The sequence below is a fragment of the Hemicordylus capensis genome, chromosome 2 (genome assembly GCF_027244095.1).
Source record: "Hemicordylus capensis ecotype Gifberg chromosome 2, rHemCap1.1.pri, whole genome shotgun sequence".
Lineage (NCBI taxonomy): Eukaryota > Metazoa > Chordata > Lepidosauria > Squamata > Cordylidae > Hemicordylus > Hemicordylus capensis.
This window is the reverse complement of record NC_069658.1, coordinates 242859404-242877878: the sequence shown is the minus strand read 5'-3', so window position 1 is coordinate 242877878 and position 18475 is coordinate 242859404. Positions and strand designations below refer to the sequence as shown.

Sequence of the window (18475 nt, the reverse complement as noted above, 5' to 3'; positions counted from 1 at the left end):
AGAGGATTCACACAGGAGAGAAACCTTATAAATGCTTGGAATGTGGAAAGAGCTTCAGTCACAGCAAAAGTGTGACTTCACACCAAAGGATTCACACAGGAGAGAAACCTTATAAATGCTTGGATTGTGGCAAGAGCTTTAGTATTCGCACAAGCCTGACTTTACATCAAAAGGTTCACACAATTGAAAAACCATATAAGTGCTTGGAATGTGGAAAGGGCTTCAGTCAAAGTGCACATCTCACTTCACACGAAAGGATTCACACAGGAGAGAAACCATATACATGCTTCGATTGTGGAAAGGTCTTCAGTCACAGCACAAGCCTGACTTCACACCAAAGGATCCACACAGGTGAGAAACCATTTAGATGCTTGGAGTGTGGAAGTAGCTTCAGTCAAAGTGCACAGCTCACTGTACATCAAAGGATTCACACAGGAGAGAAACCATATAAATGCTTGCAATGTGGAAAGGGCTTCAGTCAACATTCAAATCTAATTTCACATCAAAAGATTCACACAGGTGAGAAACCATATAAATGCTTGGCGTGTGGAAAGAGCTTCAGTCACAGCACAAAACTGACTTCACACCAAAGGATTCACACAGGAGAGAAACCATATACTTGCTTGGAGTGTGGAAAGAACTTCAGTCACAGCACAAGCCTGACTGCACACCAAAGGATTCACACAGGAGAGAAACCATATAAATGCTTGGAGTGTGGTAAGGGCTTCATTCGAAATGCACATCTCGCTTCACATCAAAAGATTCACACAGGAGAGAAACCATATATATGCTTGGAGTGCGGAAAGAGCTTTTGCCATAAGCACCACCTTACTTTACATCAAAGGATTCACACGAGAGAAACCAAATAGATTCTTGCAGTATGTAAAGCACTTCAGACAACAGGGATGTGCAGAACCGGTCTGGCGGTCCGCGGTCTGACGGTTCGGTCCGGCGGTTCATGGGTTCATGATCGAACCAAACACCCACCCACCCAGTTCTGTCTGGACCGGAACCGGACCGCTAGGTCCGGTCCAGCAGGTCTGTGAATTTTTTTTTTTTTTAATGTTTAAATGCAAAAAGGAGCTACCTGTAGCCCCTTCGGGGGGCTTGATGTAGCCGTTGGGGGGGTGTGTCCGCGTGGGTTCCCTCTCCCCCTGCCAGCCTCCCTCATCACCGCTGCAGCCAGGTAAACTTAGTCTTTTTGGCCCTTTTGGGCCTCCGTAAAAGCAAGCAGCCACCATTTTGGCCGCCGCCGCACATGCTCAAATGCTCTCTGCGAGGCCTGGCCTGGCCTACGGCCTCGCAGAGTTCATTTGCGCATGCAATGTGGTGGCCAAAATGGCAGCTGCTCACTTTTACGGAGGCCGGAAAGGGCAAAAAAAAACTACATTTAACCCACCGTGGCAGTGATGAGGGAGGCCGGCAGGGGAAGAGGGAACCCACGCAGACCTCCCGCGGCTACTGCAAGCCCCCCGAAGGGGCTACAGGTAGTTCCTTTTTGCATTTTAAATTTTTTTTTAAATTTAATTTAATTAAAAATTTTTAATTAAAGTCTGGGACTGGGCGTGGGGTGTGGTTTGATGGGGGCCGGACCAAACTGGCCCAGTTCCGTTCGAGGCTGATTTGGCCTCGAACCGAACCAGACGGTTCTGTGCACACTCCTCTATCGGACATAACACAAACCTGACTTCTCATCAAATGCTTCATGCTGGTGAAACCATATAAACGTGTGGGACAAGCTTTGGTTGGAGGCATTCCCTTATTTTTCACTGAAGTACCACTCATTCATGTTGTAAATAAATGCTGGGAAAAGAATTAATTTGCTTTGGGAAAAAGAGCAAAACTACTTCCACCTTAAAAGTTTACATTTTAAGGCGTGGGTTTTTGTGGGGTGCATCTGACCAAAGAAGGGCCTTGGTTAGGAAGGGCAAAACTTCTCTTGAATGCAAGCTCAGCAGTGAAGCACTAATCCAGTCAACTTCAGTTAAAAATTTGTCCCAGCATCAGTATTACCCACTAATGTTCAACCACTTTAGTTAGATATTTTAAAGACTCTTTTATCTCTGTCTCTCCAAGGGAGGACTAGGCCTCACTAGGGATGTACATGGAACCGGCTGGCCCGGTTCGGTTCGAGTACGGAGCGTACTCGAACCTGACCGGACAAGTTCACCTTTCTCTGCTTTGGGAGAGTTCCTTGGGGTGGTGGGGTCCATGGAGGCTCCCCCTCCCCCCGCTGGCCTCCGTAATCACTCCCTCTAGCCAGTTCTTTGGCCCATTTTGGCCTCTGTAGTTTGGCACATTGCCCAAAATGGCGGCCGCCGCACATGCGCAAATGGTCTTTGTGAGGCCCTGGTCATACCAGGCCTCGCAGAGGCTATTTACGCATGTGTGGAACTATGGAGGCCCAAACGGGCCGAAGAACTGGCTCGAGGGAGTGATTATGGAGGCCAGTGGGGGGAGAGGGAACCTCCATGGACCCCCCCTCCGCTGCCCCAAGGAACTCCCCTGAAGGGGAGAAAGGTTAAAAAAAATTGTTTTCCACTTTAAAATAAGTCGCGAACCGTCGGGGTGGGTTCGGTCTGATGTTGGACCGAACGAGGGTGGTGGTTCGGTATGATCTCGAACCGTCAAACCGAACCAGTTTGGGGTTGAACCTGTTTGCACATCCCTAGGCCTCACTTAGAGCAACTTCTGGGAGGGTGGGCTTTTGTAAAAAGCCTGGGAAATTCAAAGCTGAAGGGTAAATCCAGAAGACTTGGTATGGAATTATACACACAGCCACTCAGTGGAGACGTGAATATTTTGTTCTATTGGTTAGTCTGTCCAAGGCGGGCCCTGAGGAAGCAGCAGGCTGAGAACTGTTGGGGATATGGGGAGGCTGCAGCCTTCTAAGTAATAATTTAGGACCCAGTTAGTTAAACCTGTCAGGAAAGTTATTTTTCTGTACTGATGGCTTGGAATCTGGGTTGCCAGCTTAATGAAAACTCTTTCTTACAATCTGTTTTATGAAAAGACAGTTCTTATTGCATACTTTTTTTTCTTTTCTTCTCATAATAAATCTTTGTTGCTGAAGTGTGCTACTCTTCATTTTGGGTCTGCCGCAGTCACACACCTTTGGAGGCCCAGGACTGCTCAGCCCTTTTTGGGAGGGTTTTGCTACTTCTTCACCCCCCAAATATATGGGGAGTGGGTTTCCCCACATCAAAATAAATGGCATAATGGTAGCCTACTGTGAATCCCTTACAGACAAAGATTGAACCCTGTGAGCTCCCCCCTCTGGCTCTGGTAGGAGCCAGAAATACAGTTCTCCTCCTTATTGCAAGGTAGCAGCATAGTGCTTTGTTTGGGTGCTTGTGTCCTTACGCCATGGTGGCCATACTGTCCTCCGACTTCTTGCCTAAGAAACTTTTCAACTTTAGCAGCCTGAGCTAAAAGTAGTATTAGTACAACCTGTTCAAAGTTTGTTTGGAAGAAAATTCCCCCACTCTGCCTAATTAGGGAAAGATGGGATTGTGCCAGAGGCATTGCTAGATGCTGAAAAGATCTGGGGCTGCCTCGGACCTCATGGTAGAGTAATACCTCTTCTTTGGCCATTTCTTTCCAGACCAGGCATCATTTTATATTCAAAAACAGGGAGGAATGACAAATTCCCCAGGAGGAGCAGCCTGGATACGTCCCGAAAGAAGCTTGCAGGAGGATCCGACCCGGGCTGCAAATCTTTTGGCTCCACTTTTGCAGCCTGGTTGAAGGAGAAACTCTGAGATGCTGGGGGAAGAGCTGGGTTTCTTCTTTCCTTCCTTCTCCTCCCCCAGCTTTCCTCACGCTCCTTCCTCCTCGCAACCCAACCCTTTCCCACTCGCCGGCCCCACCAATTCTGCCCCCTCCCCGCGCCCTGAAGTCTAAGGGACCCAACAAGATCGTTCTCTCTTTCCACAACAGAGAGATAGAGGAAAATGAGAGACGGACAGCAGTCACTTCCGGTTCCCACCCGCCATTTGCACATTAGCCACATAATGTAGACAATGAGAAGACGCTTCATCTCCCTATTCTATCCTATTTGAAGGGAGGGGGCAAGCGGATCTCTTGTAGAGCAAAAGCAAGAGATCCCCGTTTTGCTGGATGCCCGAGGGAGCAAGGACTCCCCATGTTCCTGCTCCCGAACACGGACCTGCATGAACTAGTTGGAGCTTCCAGGCATCTCAGGGGCGGGGGTCAGTGACTCCTGTCTTCTCGGCCCTTGTGGGGGTCTGGTGAGTTCTATCTGTATTGGCGGCAAGGGGGCCGGGATGGCCACAGGTAAAGGAAGGTTTGGGGGAATACTGTGTGGTCAAGTGATCGAGGTAGAGAAGGGCAGGGAAAAGGGCAGGCAAGAAGAGTTGATGGGGAGGGCATGATAAGTTTAGAGGAGCAGGTTTGATCTCCCTCCCTGTTCTCAGAGGCGTTTCTCGGTACTTAAAAATGCTAGGGGGCTAGTAAGGTGGCTACTGAGGGCGGGGCGAGAGAGGCATGTTTAGAGGAGCAGGTTTGATCCATCTCAAACCTGCCACCGTCTCCTTTCATCCTATAGGAAGATGCTCACCTCATACTGTATTTCCCAGCTAAGGGAGTTTCTTCCCTTGCCTCCACAAGCCAAGTGCTCGCTTGGGTTGATTCTGTTCATTTCCAAGCTATGCCTGTTTGTTGCCCTACGGAGGGGCAAACAGCTAAAGAACATTCACGAGTCCAAGCTTTGGTCCAAAGCTCACCATTGTCTTCCTGAGACTTGTGCAGAGAAACCTCTGAACTACAATCCCTCATGAAAGGGAGGCGTGAAGGATAGGGAGGTGTGGGTGGGGAATGCCGAAAAGGAAAGAGAGTGAAGCAATGTAGCTGTGGTGGGAGGGGGCTGTAGGCAGGGGCGTAACCAGGAAGGGCAGGCAGGGCACATGCCCTAGGTGCCACTCGAGGGGCGCAAAATCCCACTGACTGCCCCCGCGCTGGGTGCCCCCCCATTTTTTGCCTGCCTGATGCTGCTGCTTGGCATGGTGCGTCATGTCCACTCTGGCAGGGTGCCCCGCAGCTGCCTCTCAGCCAGCCTGCTTAGTCCTCATTGGCTAGCCAGACGCCGGTCCCTCCTCCTGGCTGGCAATCCCGCCCCCCGCGGTTGCGCACCGCACGGCAGGCAGGCAGGCAACAAGATCTCTCTTTCTCACACGTGTTCTGCTGCCTGCTGCACGCTCTCCCGCCGGCTCGTTCGTTCTCTCTTCGGGCTGCAGCAGTGCCTGCATGGAGGAGGTCAGCTGGAGGAGATCGTTCATCACATCATTCACTCAACACTCAACAACAATAAAGTGTCCCTGCATCATTCAGGTGTGTGTGTGTGTGTTTTTTAAAAATATTATTTCTAATTAAATTTCATTTACCAGGGGGAGCGGGAGGGGGAGGACGGAAAAATGACGGGCTCAGGGGGTGTCTCTCGGGGGTGGCGGGGCGGCAGCTGACCTCCCTCTCCCACCCCGAGTTGAGGCGGGTGGGCGGCGGCGCGCTGCTCAATGAGGTTCTCCTTGGCTTTGTCTTCTTGTTGGGCTGGAGTGTGTGAGGCAGGCAGGCAGTGGCAGCCAGCAGTGAGCGAGCCCTTCAGTTTCCCCACACCCACCCTCCCTTCCTCCCTCCTCGAGAACACTGAAGCCCAGCTAAGGGGCTGCTGGGGTCTGGGGAGGGACGTGCCGTGCGTGCGCACACGCCACGCAGGGCCTCTGACCGGGGGGGGGGGGGGCCCAGGGGACTCGGAGGGAGATGGGATGGAGGCCAGCGCCGGTGGGCAGAAGAGGTGATGCGTGGGCCTGGTGCAAAGCATCCCTCGGGGTTGCCCACTCCCAGTGTCCACACTGCTGCTGCACGCTGCCCCGCCCCAGAGCGAGGGAGCTGCCGCGCTGCCGCTGGCTGCAACCCGCTGGTGGCTGGCCTGTCTGGAGGCGAGCTGCCGGCATGTCAGCGCCGCCGTCTCCGACTCTTCACATCATGTGCAAACACAAAATCCATTAAAATTGTTAAGTCAAGATAAGAGACTTCTGAATCTTGACTGCAATCAAGATGATCCACACTTTAAAAAGCTGGGCTGCTGCTCTTCTGTAGTAACCATTTCCAGAGGGGCCGTGCTGTCTGACGCAGTCAGAACACAAGAAGGCTTGTGGCACTTTGAAGATTAACTCACTTGTTGTAGCACAGCCTTTCATGGACTAGATGAAGTCAGCTCAAGTCCACAAAAGGGTTAGGCTACAATTGCCATGTTAGTCTTCAAGGTGCTGCAAGACCTCCTTGTTTCTTCGGAAGTAGTTACTTAGCCATGTGAATTTAAGCAATTTACCTCTCATATATACAAGGTACTTCCACAGTAATAGCTTTATCAAAAAAAGTAGATGGGTATCATCAACTATGGCAGAGGGCAGCTTCTGGCTTTTCACAGCAGTAAGCACAGGGGGGAGCAGGGTCCAATCTAGATTTCCTGGCAAACATACCTGAATGATTGTATATATCCCATGTAATATGAAGGAGTGCTGGACTAGGACCGGGAGACCCGAGTTCAAATCCCCATTCAGCCATGACACTTGCTGGGTGGCCCTGGGCCAGTCACTTCTCTCTCAGCCTAGACTACTTCACAGGGTTGTTGTGAGGAGAAACTTAAATATGTAGTACACTGCTCTGGGCTCCTTGGAGGAGGAGGAGTGGGAGATTTAAGAAGGTTAAATAAATAAATAAATAAATAAATAAATTTTGCTGCTTGCTGGCAGATAGCAGTGGCGGGGGCAGGGGGGTTGCTAATACGCACTGCTGGATTTGGAATGGAAGGTGGGCTGATGCTGCTTGAAAGACCATCACTGCCTGCCTGAGTGTTTGGCTGCTACTCCATGCTCCATGTTTATATTTGTAAATATAACAGATATACCAAAAATGCCATAAGACTCCATGCCTTTGGAGCTGCCAAGGAGACTTGGGTAGCAGACCTGGGTAGAGAATACTGTCCTGCAGGCCCAGTTGAGGACCTTCTGCATAGCCTAAAGCGGAGATGAGCCCCAAGACACTGCCCCCCACTTACCCCACTCCTTTGCGGATGGATTATTTGAAGGCAAGGCATTTTTCGCACCCACTACTAGCCATAACATATGTGATGTGGGTTTGCTTTTGTGTGTGTGTGTGTGTGTGTTTGTGTGTGTCAGGGGCGTAACTACTATTAGGCAAGGGGAGGCGGCTGCCTGGGGCCCCCCACGCCTCGAGGGGGCCCCCAGAGGCAAGTCACATGACTATATATTGTGAAGTTTGTGTGTGTGTATGTGTGTGTGAGCGAGGGGCCCATTTTAAAATTTTTTCTCTGGGCCCACTCCAGCCTTGTCATGCCCCTGGTGTGTGTGTGTGTAGCAGTGTGCCCGAACCGGTCCGGCGGCCATTCCAAAGAATGGCCGAACTGCCGGACCGGTCCGGCCCTGCCTGGTTCGGGTCCGGGTGGGAGGTATGCCTTTAAGGGCGGGAGGGCTTGCTTAGCCCTCCCGCCTCCTTGCCCCCGCCAGCGCCCGTATTGAACAGTATAGGGGCGCTGGAAACCAGCCGCCCCCCCCGCCACCGCCGCGGCGGCGAAATAACCCCCAAAGCCAGCCAGCCAGCCAGCCAGCCCTCCCTCCCTCCCAGCTAGCTGCCCGCTCACCCACCCACCTGCTCGCTCACTGCATAAGAAACGAGAGGAGCTCCGGCACAGAGCTCCTCTCGTTCGGAAGGCCTCCTGCAGAATGGCGGCTTGCGCGCGGGCGCATGCGCGCACCACAAAGCACGCCGTTCTCCGGAGGCCCGGTCTACCCGCCGGGAAAGGGCCGGGTAGACCGGGCCTCCGATCGCTGAGTAGACCGGGCCTCCGATCGCCGGAGGCCCGGTCTACCCAGTGATCGGAGGCCCGGTCTACCCGCCGGGAAAGGGCCGGGTAGACCGGGCCTCCGATCGCTGGGTAGACCGGGCCTCTGGCGATCGGAGGCCCGGTCTACTCAGCAATCGGAGGCCCGGTCTACCCGGCCCTTTCCCGGCGGGTAGACCGGGCCTCCGGAGAACGGCGTGCTTTGCAGTGCGCGCATGCGCGCGCGCGCAAGCCGCCATTCTGCAGGAGGCCTTCCGAACGAGAGGAGCTCTGTGCCGGAGCTCCTCTCGTTTCTTATGCAGTGAGCGAGCGGGTGAGTGGGCGGGTGGGCGGGCGGGCAGCTAGCTGGGAGGGAGGGAGGGCTGGCTGGCTGGCTGGCTTTGGGGGTTATTTCGCCGCGGCGGCGGCGGGGGGGGGGGCGGCTGGTTTCCAGCACCCCTATACTGTTCAATACGGGCACTGGCGGGGGCAAGGAGGTGGGAGGGCTAAGCAAGCCCTCCCCGCCCTAGAAACAAGGCCCCCCTTCGGTGCTGGTCCGGACTTTTCCGGACCGTGCACATCACTATGTGTGTGTGTGAAAGTATTTCTTTCCTTTTGCTAGATGAGATAAATCTCCGCCTCCAGAATATTATTAGTGTTCTCTAAACTATGTTTGGACGGAGGGTGGGGTTGCACAATTTCAGTGCTTGCCCTAGGCGCTATTTTCCCTAGATACACCTCTGCCTCCTGGAGGACCTTGTTTTGGTGTACTCCTCCTTGCCGGGAATGGGATGAAGTTCTGCAGGCGCAGAGCACACCACGTGTACCCCGGAGCTTCGGTTCCCATTAGACAGCCGCCAATTGCGGGGCTGCAGCGGGAGGGAGGAACAGCATCCTCTCGTCCGATGCTCACACTCCCTCCCCGCTAGAGAAGAAGAAAGGAATGGAGAGAGGAGGAGGAGGAGAGGAGGAGGAGGGGCCTGGGCAGGAAGTCAGGGAAGGCAAAGGGACCGCCAAATCTCGGCAGGTGCATGCATTTCCTTGGAGAGGATCTGGAGGGAGGTCGGTCCCTGGAGGCTGGTTGGTGGGGCGGCGGCAGGTGAGCAAGGCTGATGGGGGAGGGCTAAGTTTAGAGGAGCAAGTTTGACCCCCCCCCCGCCCGCTTGCCTTTCAGATGCATTGCTTGCTTGGTACTTAGAAAGTCTGGGGGCTAGTAAGGTGGCTACTGCAGGGGGTGGGCCAGCTTAGAGGGGCGGGTTTGATCTATCTCTTCCCCCTCTCCCGCTCCTTCCACTCCACGGGAAGAAGCTCCGTGTTGCCATCCCATATTTCCTAGCTGGGGCTGGGGGAGTTTATTTCCTCTTCTCAGCAAGCCCGGTGCTCTGGGTTGATTCGGTTCAGTTTCAGGCTAGTTCTATTTGCCCTATGGAAGAAGGAGCAGCTCAAGAACATGCACGAGTCCAAGCTTTGGTCCATCTCGCTCACCATTGTCTTCCTGAGACTTGTACAGAGCAACCACTGAACTACAATCCCCCCTGAAAGGGAGGCGTGAAGGAAAGGGAGGTGTGGGTGGGGAATGCCGAAAAGGAAAGAGGGTAGGAACCTCTACGCGTATATCTAAAATATATACCATAGGGTCATTATTTTAATATGTCATCACTTTATCACATTATTTTAACCATATTATCACAAAAGGGGCTTCTGTGTTTTGAATCAAGAATCCATATAGAAATACTTTAGTTCATGAAAATTGTTTCTTATACACTTTGCATGCATTGTAGTTGCAAAAAACATAAGAACAGCCCTGCTGGATCAGGCCCAAGGCCCATCTAGTCCAGCATCCTGTTTCGCACAGTGGTCCACCAGATGCTGCTGGAAGCCACAGGCAGGAGTTGAGGGCATGCCCTCTCTCCTGCTGCTACTCCCCTGCAACTGGTACTCAGAGGCATCCTGCCTTTGAGGCTGAAGGTGGCCTGTAGCCCTCCGACTAGTAGCTGAAGGAAAGTTAGCTTTGTTATGGGAAGTTAGTTTAGTTAGTTAGTCATAGGAAGTTAGTTATGGGAAGTTAGCTTAGTTAACAGGGAAGTTAGCTTAGTTATGGAGTCAGATACACAGATTTAGATGGGTATAGGTCATTTATGCAAATTGGGTACCATAACTAGCTTGTTCTCTAACCACAAGAACATGGAAAGGGGTTTTTTTTTCTGCTGAGAGGTGGCCATTAGGTCATGGTCAACTGACAAGTGAGATCATGTAATCCTAAAATATTTTGGCATGGTAGTCAGCTATTCATACTTTTTGCATACCAAGCAATATTGATCACTATCTAATTATTCTATGATGACTTATTTCTAATTAAGATGGATGGTATCTTCTAATTAGAAGTGGCCTCTCAAAACCATACTCTTGGCATGGAAGAAAATTCCCCTAAAAGAAGGGATTATAAAAGTTGGCATCACGGATTAGAATATAGTTTTTTCCCCCCTTTTTGATCTTCAGTTCTTTTAAAATGTCCTCCCTCTTTAGCGTTGGGCTTCAAGCCCTGGCTATACAGGTGAAACTCGGAAAATTAGAATATCGTGCAAAAGTCCATTAATTACAGTAATGCAAATTAAAAGGTGAAACTGATATATGAGACAGACGCATTACATGCAAAGTGAGATAAGTCAAGCCTTAATTTGTTATAATTGTGATGATCATGGCGTACAGCTCATGAAAACCCCAAATCCACAATCTCAGAAAATTAGAATATTACATGGAACCAAGAAGACAAGGATTGAAGAATAGAACAATATCGGACCTCTGAAAAGTATACAGTGTACTGTGCTTGATTGGCCAGCAAACACACCTGACCTGACCCCATAGAGAATCTATGGGGCATGGCCAAGAGAAGGATGAGAGACATGAGACCAAACAATGCAGAATTGCTGAAGGCCGCTAATGAAGCATCCTGGTCTTCCATAATACCTCATCAGTGCCACAGGCTGATAGCATCCATGCCACGCCGCATTGAGGCAGTAATTGCTGCAAAAGGGGCCCAAACCAAGTACTGAATACATATGCATGCGTATATATTTTTCAGAGGTCTGATATTGTTCTATTCTTCAATCCTTGTCTTCTTGGTTCCATGTAATATTCTAATTTTCTGAGATTGTGGATTTGGGGTTTTCATGAGCTGTACGCCATGATCATCACAATTATAACAAATTAAGGCTTGACTTATCTCACTTTGCATGTAATGCGTCTGTCTCATATATCAGTTTCACCTTTTAATTTGCATTATTGAAATTAATGGACTTTTGCACGATATTCTAATTTTCCGAGTTTCACCTGTAGTCTTGTCTTTAAAAAAAATTCTTTGTCATTGGGTCTCCTGTTTTAAGTTTTATCTTTTGTATTGCTGACTTCTTTGCAAGAGTGGTGAGATGCCTACTGAATTCTTTAATACTAGCCAACCCCGCACAGACCATCTGTGTGGCGCTTTGGGGCCGGCTGTTTCCCCCTCCCTCTTCATCCTGCCCCGTCTCTCCTCTCTTCCACTTCTCTCCAGCCCTCCTCCCCGCCGTTCCTCCCCCCACTGAAAATCAGCTTTTCTAACCTATCTTTAATGTAATCTAAATAAAATGTTAATATGATTCCTAGTGTGTGTGTTTCACGTTCTAGGCAATAGGCAAACAACTGGTCAGAACTCAATAAGCTCATAGCTAAATCTGGCTACTGGGAGAAATTAGGAATTAAAAAATTCCAACTAGGTGAAGCAATGTAGCTGTGGTGGGAGGGGCTGCAGGGGAGGCCCAGAGGAGGAATAAGGTGCAGGGAGCTAGGGTCAAAACAAAGGGAAGGATGCTGCATTAGACTGAAGGCTTTGTTCTGTGGCCCTCAAGGTAAGATCCACCCTCTTTCCTCCCCGACACACTGCCTTGCTCTCTCACCCCTGACATCTCTCTTTCTTTTGTATAGGGAGAAGTCCATGAAGAAGAATCTGTGTGTCAAAGAAATTGCTGCCTCAAGAGAAAACAAGATATTTGGTTTTTGCTGGAGGCTGCCTTGGAGCACAGATTGAAGATGGGGGAGAGAGATTCTGTTGGCTCTGAAGCAGGCAAAGCCCCTAATGCCACCCAGGCTGAGAGCAGTGGGGGATTCTGGGAAAGGACCACACAGAAAATCCTGAGCGGAGGCAACCTGAACTCGGATGTACAACGCCAGCACTTCAGGCAGTTCTGCTACCAAGAGGTTGATGGGCCCCGAGAGGTTTGCAACCAGCTGCACAACCTCTGTCATAAGTGGCTGATGCCAGAAAGACACACAAAAAATCAGATCCTGGACCTGGTGGTCCTGGAGCAGTTCCTGACCATCCTACCCCCTGAGATGAAGAGCTGGGTCAGAGAATGTGGAGCGGAGACCAGTTCGCAGGCGGTGGCTCTGGCAGAAGGTTTCCTCCTGAGCCAGGCAGAGGAGAAGAAGCAGCAGGAAGAGCAGCAGGTGAGAGAGCGGTTCATCTTGGGAGTTGCAACGGGCCTAGAATGTGAGCCAGGTGATCCTGGAAGAAGCCACTAGTTGTCCAAGAAGGTTGGAGAATCCCTCCAGGAGATGACCCTCCCACCCCACCCCTCCTCATGCCTTGTTCTGCACCATTTTATCCTAATCTCTACTTCTCCCTGTCCCCTGTCTGGGGGTCTCTTCTTCTGTTTCTTTCAGATTCCAGGACCGTTGTTGGAAGCAGCTCCTGGTTTCTCTGAGGCAGAGAGGGCTCCATTGGATGCCAAGCAGAGGCCACTGTTGTTATGCCCAACGGGGGTATTTTGGACTCAGAAGACCTTGTTTCTTTGTGCGTATTATGTTTATGAAACCAGGTGTCAGTAATGTGCCTATCACAGCTCTCAGTTATAACAGGGAGAATTTGAAATGTCTAACCCAAAAGCTAGATACTTGATCAGTATTCCAAAGATTAATTTGGGATCTCTCTCTGTCAGAGCAGAGACCAGCCCAATTCCAGTGTCACAAATTAAGATCCTTATTCTAAAGATCTGTTCATTTCCAGTGAATATAGTCCAAGGTCTTCAGCTTTGAGTCCATACATTGTTCTGAGATAAAGTAGTTCTCAGATGCTGTGTTCTCAGCCACTTTGCACTCTGCATATGCTCTAGAGCATCTCAGAGCCGAAGGAACTGAACACTATCTCCTGATTATTGGAAAGAATCAATTCTCCATGCTGGCATTTCCCCCATCAACCTCTCTTTCCCAATGACAGCCAAGGGTGGGCAATGGGGCGGGCAAGTGTTCCCACGTGCACTCCTGCTGCTGGACCCCTGGGGTTACTTGAAGGAGAGGCGCATTGGACATGCTCCCCCTAATATGCACTTGTATGTCCCCTCAATATTTTTTCTGATGTCTGTTCTCAAGGAAAGATTGAGCATGGGAGAGTGTGCGGAGGAAAGAAATTATTTGGTCAGTTAAGTGTGGAGGCTTCTCTGCTGTGTAGATTCCTGACCCCAAGTTGGAGGATTTGGTCTGCAGGAAAGAGACTTTTCACATACCCATCTTTGCATGAAGAAATGCACCCAGAGAGGGAATGTCCCCTGCAATTCTCCCCTCAGGCCTTTCCTTGCCCTCTTTCTCCTTTCACCTCTCACCCTTTTGATTGCCAGATGCACATGATGGAGGGAGGCAGTGTTCCCTCTAACAGAGATTCCCAGATGTTGTTGACTACAACTCCCATAATGCCCAAGCAAAAGCCATTGCAGCTGGGGATTCTGGGAGTTGTAGTCAACAACATCTGGGGATCCCTGTTAGAGGGAACACTGGAGGGAGGCCACCTGAACTCCTAGCCCTGCTTTCATGCTCCCCATGTACTTGTTTTAACTGTGTGCATGTCTGGGGGGAACTCTTCTCCAGGCTCTCCCACAGATTAAAAATAGGTTGAGTTATGGCAGTTTTCAACTCAAACTGCCACATGTGTTGAAGTCCATATCTTGCACTATGCCAGCATGAAGACTTTTTAAAAACTATACTTAGTTGTCTCTCTATTTCGTTCACCAACATCTTTCCATCACTCTTGTGTGATTCACAGGTACTGGAGTGACTCAGCCAATGGATTCTCGGCCATCTCTTCTTGCTGATGGAGCGGAAGAGGCTTCAGTGCAACCAGAACAAGTAGGGGAGGGGTCACTAGGGGGGGAGGACAGGGAATGAGGAGGTCACCTTCATCTGCCCCACTTCCCTCTGGGTGTGAAAGCATCTCTCTTTCCTTTGGCCTCTGTCAAAACTGCCGGCTAGGAGGGCTGTGAAGGCCACTTGTGGAGGCTTTAATTTGGCTAACTGGGCAAGGAAGAGATTTTGAAAGGGCTGGCTGTACAGTATTTAGCAGGAGGACAGCAATTGGCCTCTTTGTTACAGGATAGTGTATTTTCCAGTGGCACTTGCTGGTGTCTCCATGGTGTCTATTTCTTTATTTATTAACAGTTGGAGCACCTTTGAGACAGAACACCTTCCCCCTCCATTTCTTTTTAATTTGCTATATAAACCCCTTTAATGCTTTTTGTGAAAAGTAGAATATAAATAGAATGAATGACCCTCCAGGGGAATCTTTCCTGCCATTCTCCTACCACCTTATGTTAACTGCCCATTTGGATTATGCTTGGAAAGGAAAGAACCCTTACGTGGTCTGTGAGGGAGGAAATGTTTTCTTCTTCTTCCAGGGTGCAGTGACTTTTGAGGAGGTGGCTGTGTATTTCACGGAGGAGGAGTGGGCTCTGCTGGATCCAGACCAAAGAGCCCTGCACAGGGCAGTCATGGAGGAGAACTATGAGAATGTGTCCTTTCTGGGTAAGGCTCAGTGTTTCCTCTAATTTTTTCCATCAGTGAGCAGAATGAGGTTGGTTCTGGTCCGCAGGATCAAGGCAGTGTGTACACATGTACATTATTGTGTACCACTAAAGAGACAACACATGCACGTGTGCACAAACACAAATATTGAAGGAAAGAAGTGTATTTTACAATTCTATTTCTAAGATTATAATATAAAATGTAAAATATTCTATTTCTAAAATTGGATTTATATCGTATATTGCCAGACTGAGTATGCTAGCTCTGGGGGTTGAAGCCAAGCTCTTAAAATTCCATAAAGACAAAATTTATTCTGTCTGAGCTTTTCTGAAAATAGTGTTTTCTTGATATAGTGAATCCTTTTGACAGAACCATGCCGTACTTCATCGCATACAGAACAAATACCTTCAGTTAATTAAACTGCTGAGAACTATTATTGTTCTCAGCAGATTTTTAATGAACAATGATCTCAATAATAGTTAAGATATGATATTTTTCAGAATTTTTCTGAAAAAGAAAAAAGCCTCAAAGACTCATGTTTAAGTAATCAGCTGTAATTATATTTCTTAATTTTTTGAAGGCTTTTGTTCTGTATGTGATGAAGTTATTACCAATCTTGTCTACTGAGGGAATCTAGCCCCTGAGAAGTATTAAATTTTGATAAGTGGCAGAGAAGATAACAGAGTAGAGCAAGCAGGAGCCTAACCCAGTACAATATGGTTCTGCCAAGATAGGTCAAATCCAATCATATCAAGAAGACACTACTTTCAAAAAAGCTCAGACAGAATACATTTTGTCCTTATGGAATTCTAATAGCTCATCTTCTACTTCAGAACAACATTATGCGAAGAGGACTATGAATTTAAGACTATCCCCTCCTCACCCAATTTCTAACCTCAAAGAACTGGGGGCTGGGGGTGGGTCTAACCTTAGATTCGGGTAAATGGGGAATATTTTGTGTTTATATATATTTTAACATGGTGATGATTTTTTTAAGAACAGGGATTTTTTAAGATGGGGAAAACTGATTTTTTTAAGAACGGGGATTTTTTTAAGATGGGGAAAACTGAAAGGGACTGAGGCAGGTAGCAGTGGTCTCTCTAATTTTTTTCATCTCTGTGCGGAATGAGTTTTGTTCTGGGCAGCAGTATCAAGGCACTGTGTGTGCAGATGCATTCAGAGTGTGACCTTCCTAATTCAACCTGAGTGGGATCTAAAATTAATTGAGCGGACATCAGAAAACTTGTGAGCGCATGCACGTGTGCACACCTTAAAGAGAACAGTGGCAGGTAGGCTTGGCTCAAAGGAAAAGGAGTGAGAATTATGAAGGGGCATTCAAGATGGGAAAGATATTAAAAGGGCAGTTTAGACAGAGAGAGAAGTAAGGGCAGAATTAGTTCTACCATTAGGCAGGGTGAGGCAACTCTTCTCGGGCAGGAGCTCCTGGAGTCACACTGAAGATCAATTTTTTTTTTTGCCATTCAATAACTGGTATTTTTATTATGATCTCTGAACCTCAGAGGGAGGTTCCAACCTCAAATTGGTATGTTAAGGGATGCCAAAGGATAGATAGTAACTGATTCAGAGAAGATCAAACAGAGATGGAAGGAGTATCCTGAAAATCTGTACAGCAGGGACGCCAACACCCAAGATGCTCTAGAAGATATTCCTTACTTGCAAGAACTTCTAGTACGGGAAGATGAAGTTAGGTCAGCACTCCAGTCATTACCAGGTCGGAAGGCTAGAGGAATCGATGGAATAGCTACAGAAATATGGCAAGCAACAGAAGAAGAATCAGCCAAGGCTTTAACCAAACTATACCAGCAAATTTGGAGAACGACACAGTGGCCAACAGATTGGAAGAGGTCAGTCTACATACCCATACCAAAGAAAGGAGACTTAACAGATTGTGCCAACCATTGCACAATATCCTTAATTTCATATGCTAGCAAAATAATGCTCAGAATTAGGAAGGCTTACCACCAGCCCTGCCCAGGTTTCCTAGTTCCCATGGATTAGTTATCTCTTAACTCTGCCAAATCATCCCATTCTTTCTTTCAGTGGATGTGAGAAGACACAGAAATCACACCAAGCATGTCTTTTGTTACTCTACTGTAGAACAACTATGGAACAGAGGATATGCAAATGAACTAGAGTTTCCTAACTTATTGGGTACAATTCTTAAGAGGAAAGGGGGAGAAAGAGGGGGGGAAAGGAAGACATTTAGGAGAAGTTTCCATTTCCAACATGGCAGGAGACAATCGATGGGTCAGATCAATTGAATCATTCTGTGGCTGACCGAGATGCTGTAGTAGAAATGAAGGAGAGGTTGGCGTGCAGAGTAGCTAGAGAGCGAAGAGACAACTCGTGTTGGAGAGAAGGGAGCTAGATTTCCAACCTCTTGCCCTGGGGCAGCAGCAGTTATACCTTTTGGGTCAGTCAGCTCTCAGCTCACTGGGTCAGCCACTTCCATTGGACCCCCTTGACAATGATGTACCCCAAAGGTCCAAAACTGGGGTACTGGCAGGTGTTTCCATACCCTTGCCCAAAGTGTCTCAAACTCAAGGACCTTATCCCTCACAGAATGTCCCATGTCAGGATGTCTTCTTTAGATGTTGTCAGTTAAGGACTTTAGCCCTTGATGGTCCTAGCTATAACTGTCAACCTTCCAGTCGTCTTGGCTCATCTTCAATCCTTAGCCATTGGATTGGCCCTATCCACCCCCAGCACAGTACTTCCAGTGCCTGTTGCTGCTGTGTGTCCTATGTTTCTTTTTAGAATGTGAGTCCTTTGGGGACAGGGAGCCATCTTATTTGTTTTATTTCTCTTTGTAAACCGCCCTGAGCCATTTTTGGAAGGGCGGTATAGAAATCGAATTAATAATAATAATAATTGATGTACAGATAGGGAGTAGCGTGAGGATGGGGATAGTTATACACCACCTTCACAAACAATTAAAGCTTGTCAGAGCCTTGCAAATTGCACCAATGATACAGAAGTGTCAGTTTACACCTCAACCTTTGGTCTTAATTGCACACTTGTTTCTATTCCAAGTTGGCCTTGTCCCACATTGCTTAATATTTACTGTCCTGTCTAATCTGGAATGTACAGAAGACAGACAACATCACGTTACTATAACTTTCTTCAAACACTCATTACACCGAGTGCTTAAAAGAGCAAATTGCTTCACTTTCCCATGGTGCACTTTGTGCAACTTTTGCTTAAGGCTCAAGGAAAATGCAGAGACCTAATTAGTAAAATACAAGCAATTGAATACACATAAGCTATTGAGTAAAGTGATTTATGAAGCATACAGTCTTAACAAAAGTATAAGAATACATCGGAGAAGAGCTGGTCTTGTGGTAGCAAGCATGAATTGTCTCCTTTGCTAAACTGGATCTGCCCTGGTTTACATTTAAATGGGAGACATGTGAGCACAGTAAGCTATTCCCATTAGGGGGTGCTTTGGGAAGAGAATCTGAGGTTCCAAGTTCCCTCCCTGGCATCTCCAAGATAGGTCTGAGAGAGATTCCTGCCTACAACTTTGGAGAAGCTGCTGCCAGTCTGTGTAGACAATACTGAGCTAGATGGTCAGTAGAAGGCAAATTCCTATGTTCCTATATAGTCTGTAATATAAAAGCATTGGAAAAGGCTTCAGCCACTATATATGAAAGGAGATGCAACTGCATCAGGGAAAACTGGGCTAATACAGGCCATGGTTCATGACACAGTTGGTGAGATTAAAATATATATTTAGGGGACAGCTTGTTGAAATGAAAATTCTTCAATTTA

At 48.3% G+C, this 18475-nt stretch overlaps 1 protein-coding gene across 6 annotated transcripts in view; it reads left to right on the top strand.

The window, feature by feature from the left end:
• Window positions 1-1394: 1394 nt before the first annotated feature.
• Window positions 1395-18475, top strand: part of LOC128347439 (zinc finger protein 883-like) — a 37520-nt gene continuing 20439 nt past the window's right edge. For 2 of the 6 annotated variants that reach the window (XM_053302109.1, XM_053302117.1), the window contains exons 1-5: window positions 1395-1487; window positions 11819-12340; window positions 12557-12686; window positions 13929-14011; window positions 14557-14683. In XM_053302109.1, coding sequence (XP_053158084.1) covers window positions 1410-1487; window positions 11819-12340; window positions 12557-12686; window positions 13929-14011; window positions 14557-14683 — 940 coding nt within the window. In that variant the 5' untranslated portion in view covers window positions 1395-1409. Of the gene's footprint in view, window positions 1488-6808; window positions 6829-8809; window positions 8958-11658; window positions 11743-11818; window positions 12341-12556; window positions 12687-13928; window positions 14012-14556; window positions 14684-18475 lie in introns of those variants that run through there. The other 4 variants (XM_053302113.1, XM_053302111.1, XM_053302110.1 and 1 more) reach the window with 4 other exon arrangements.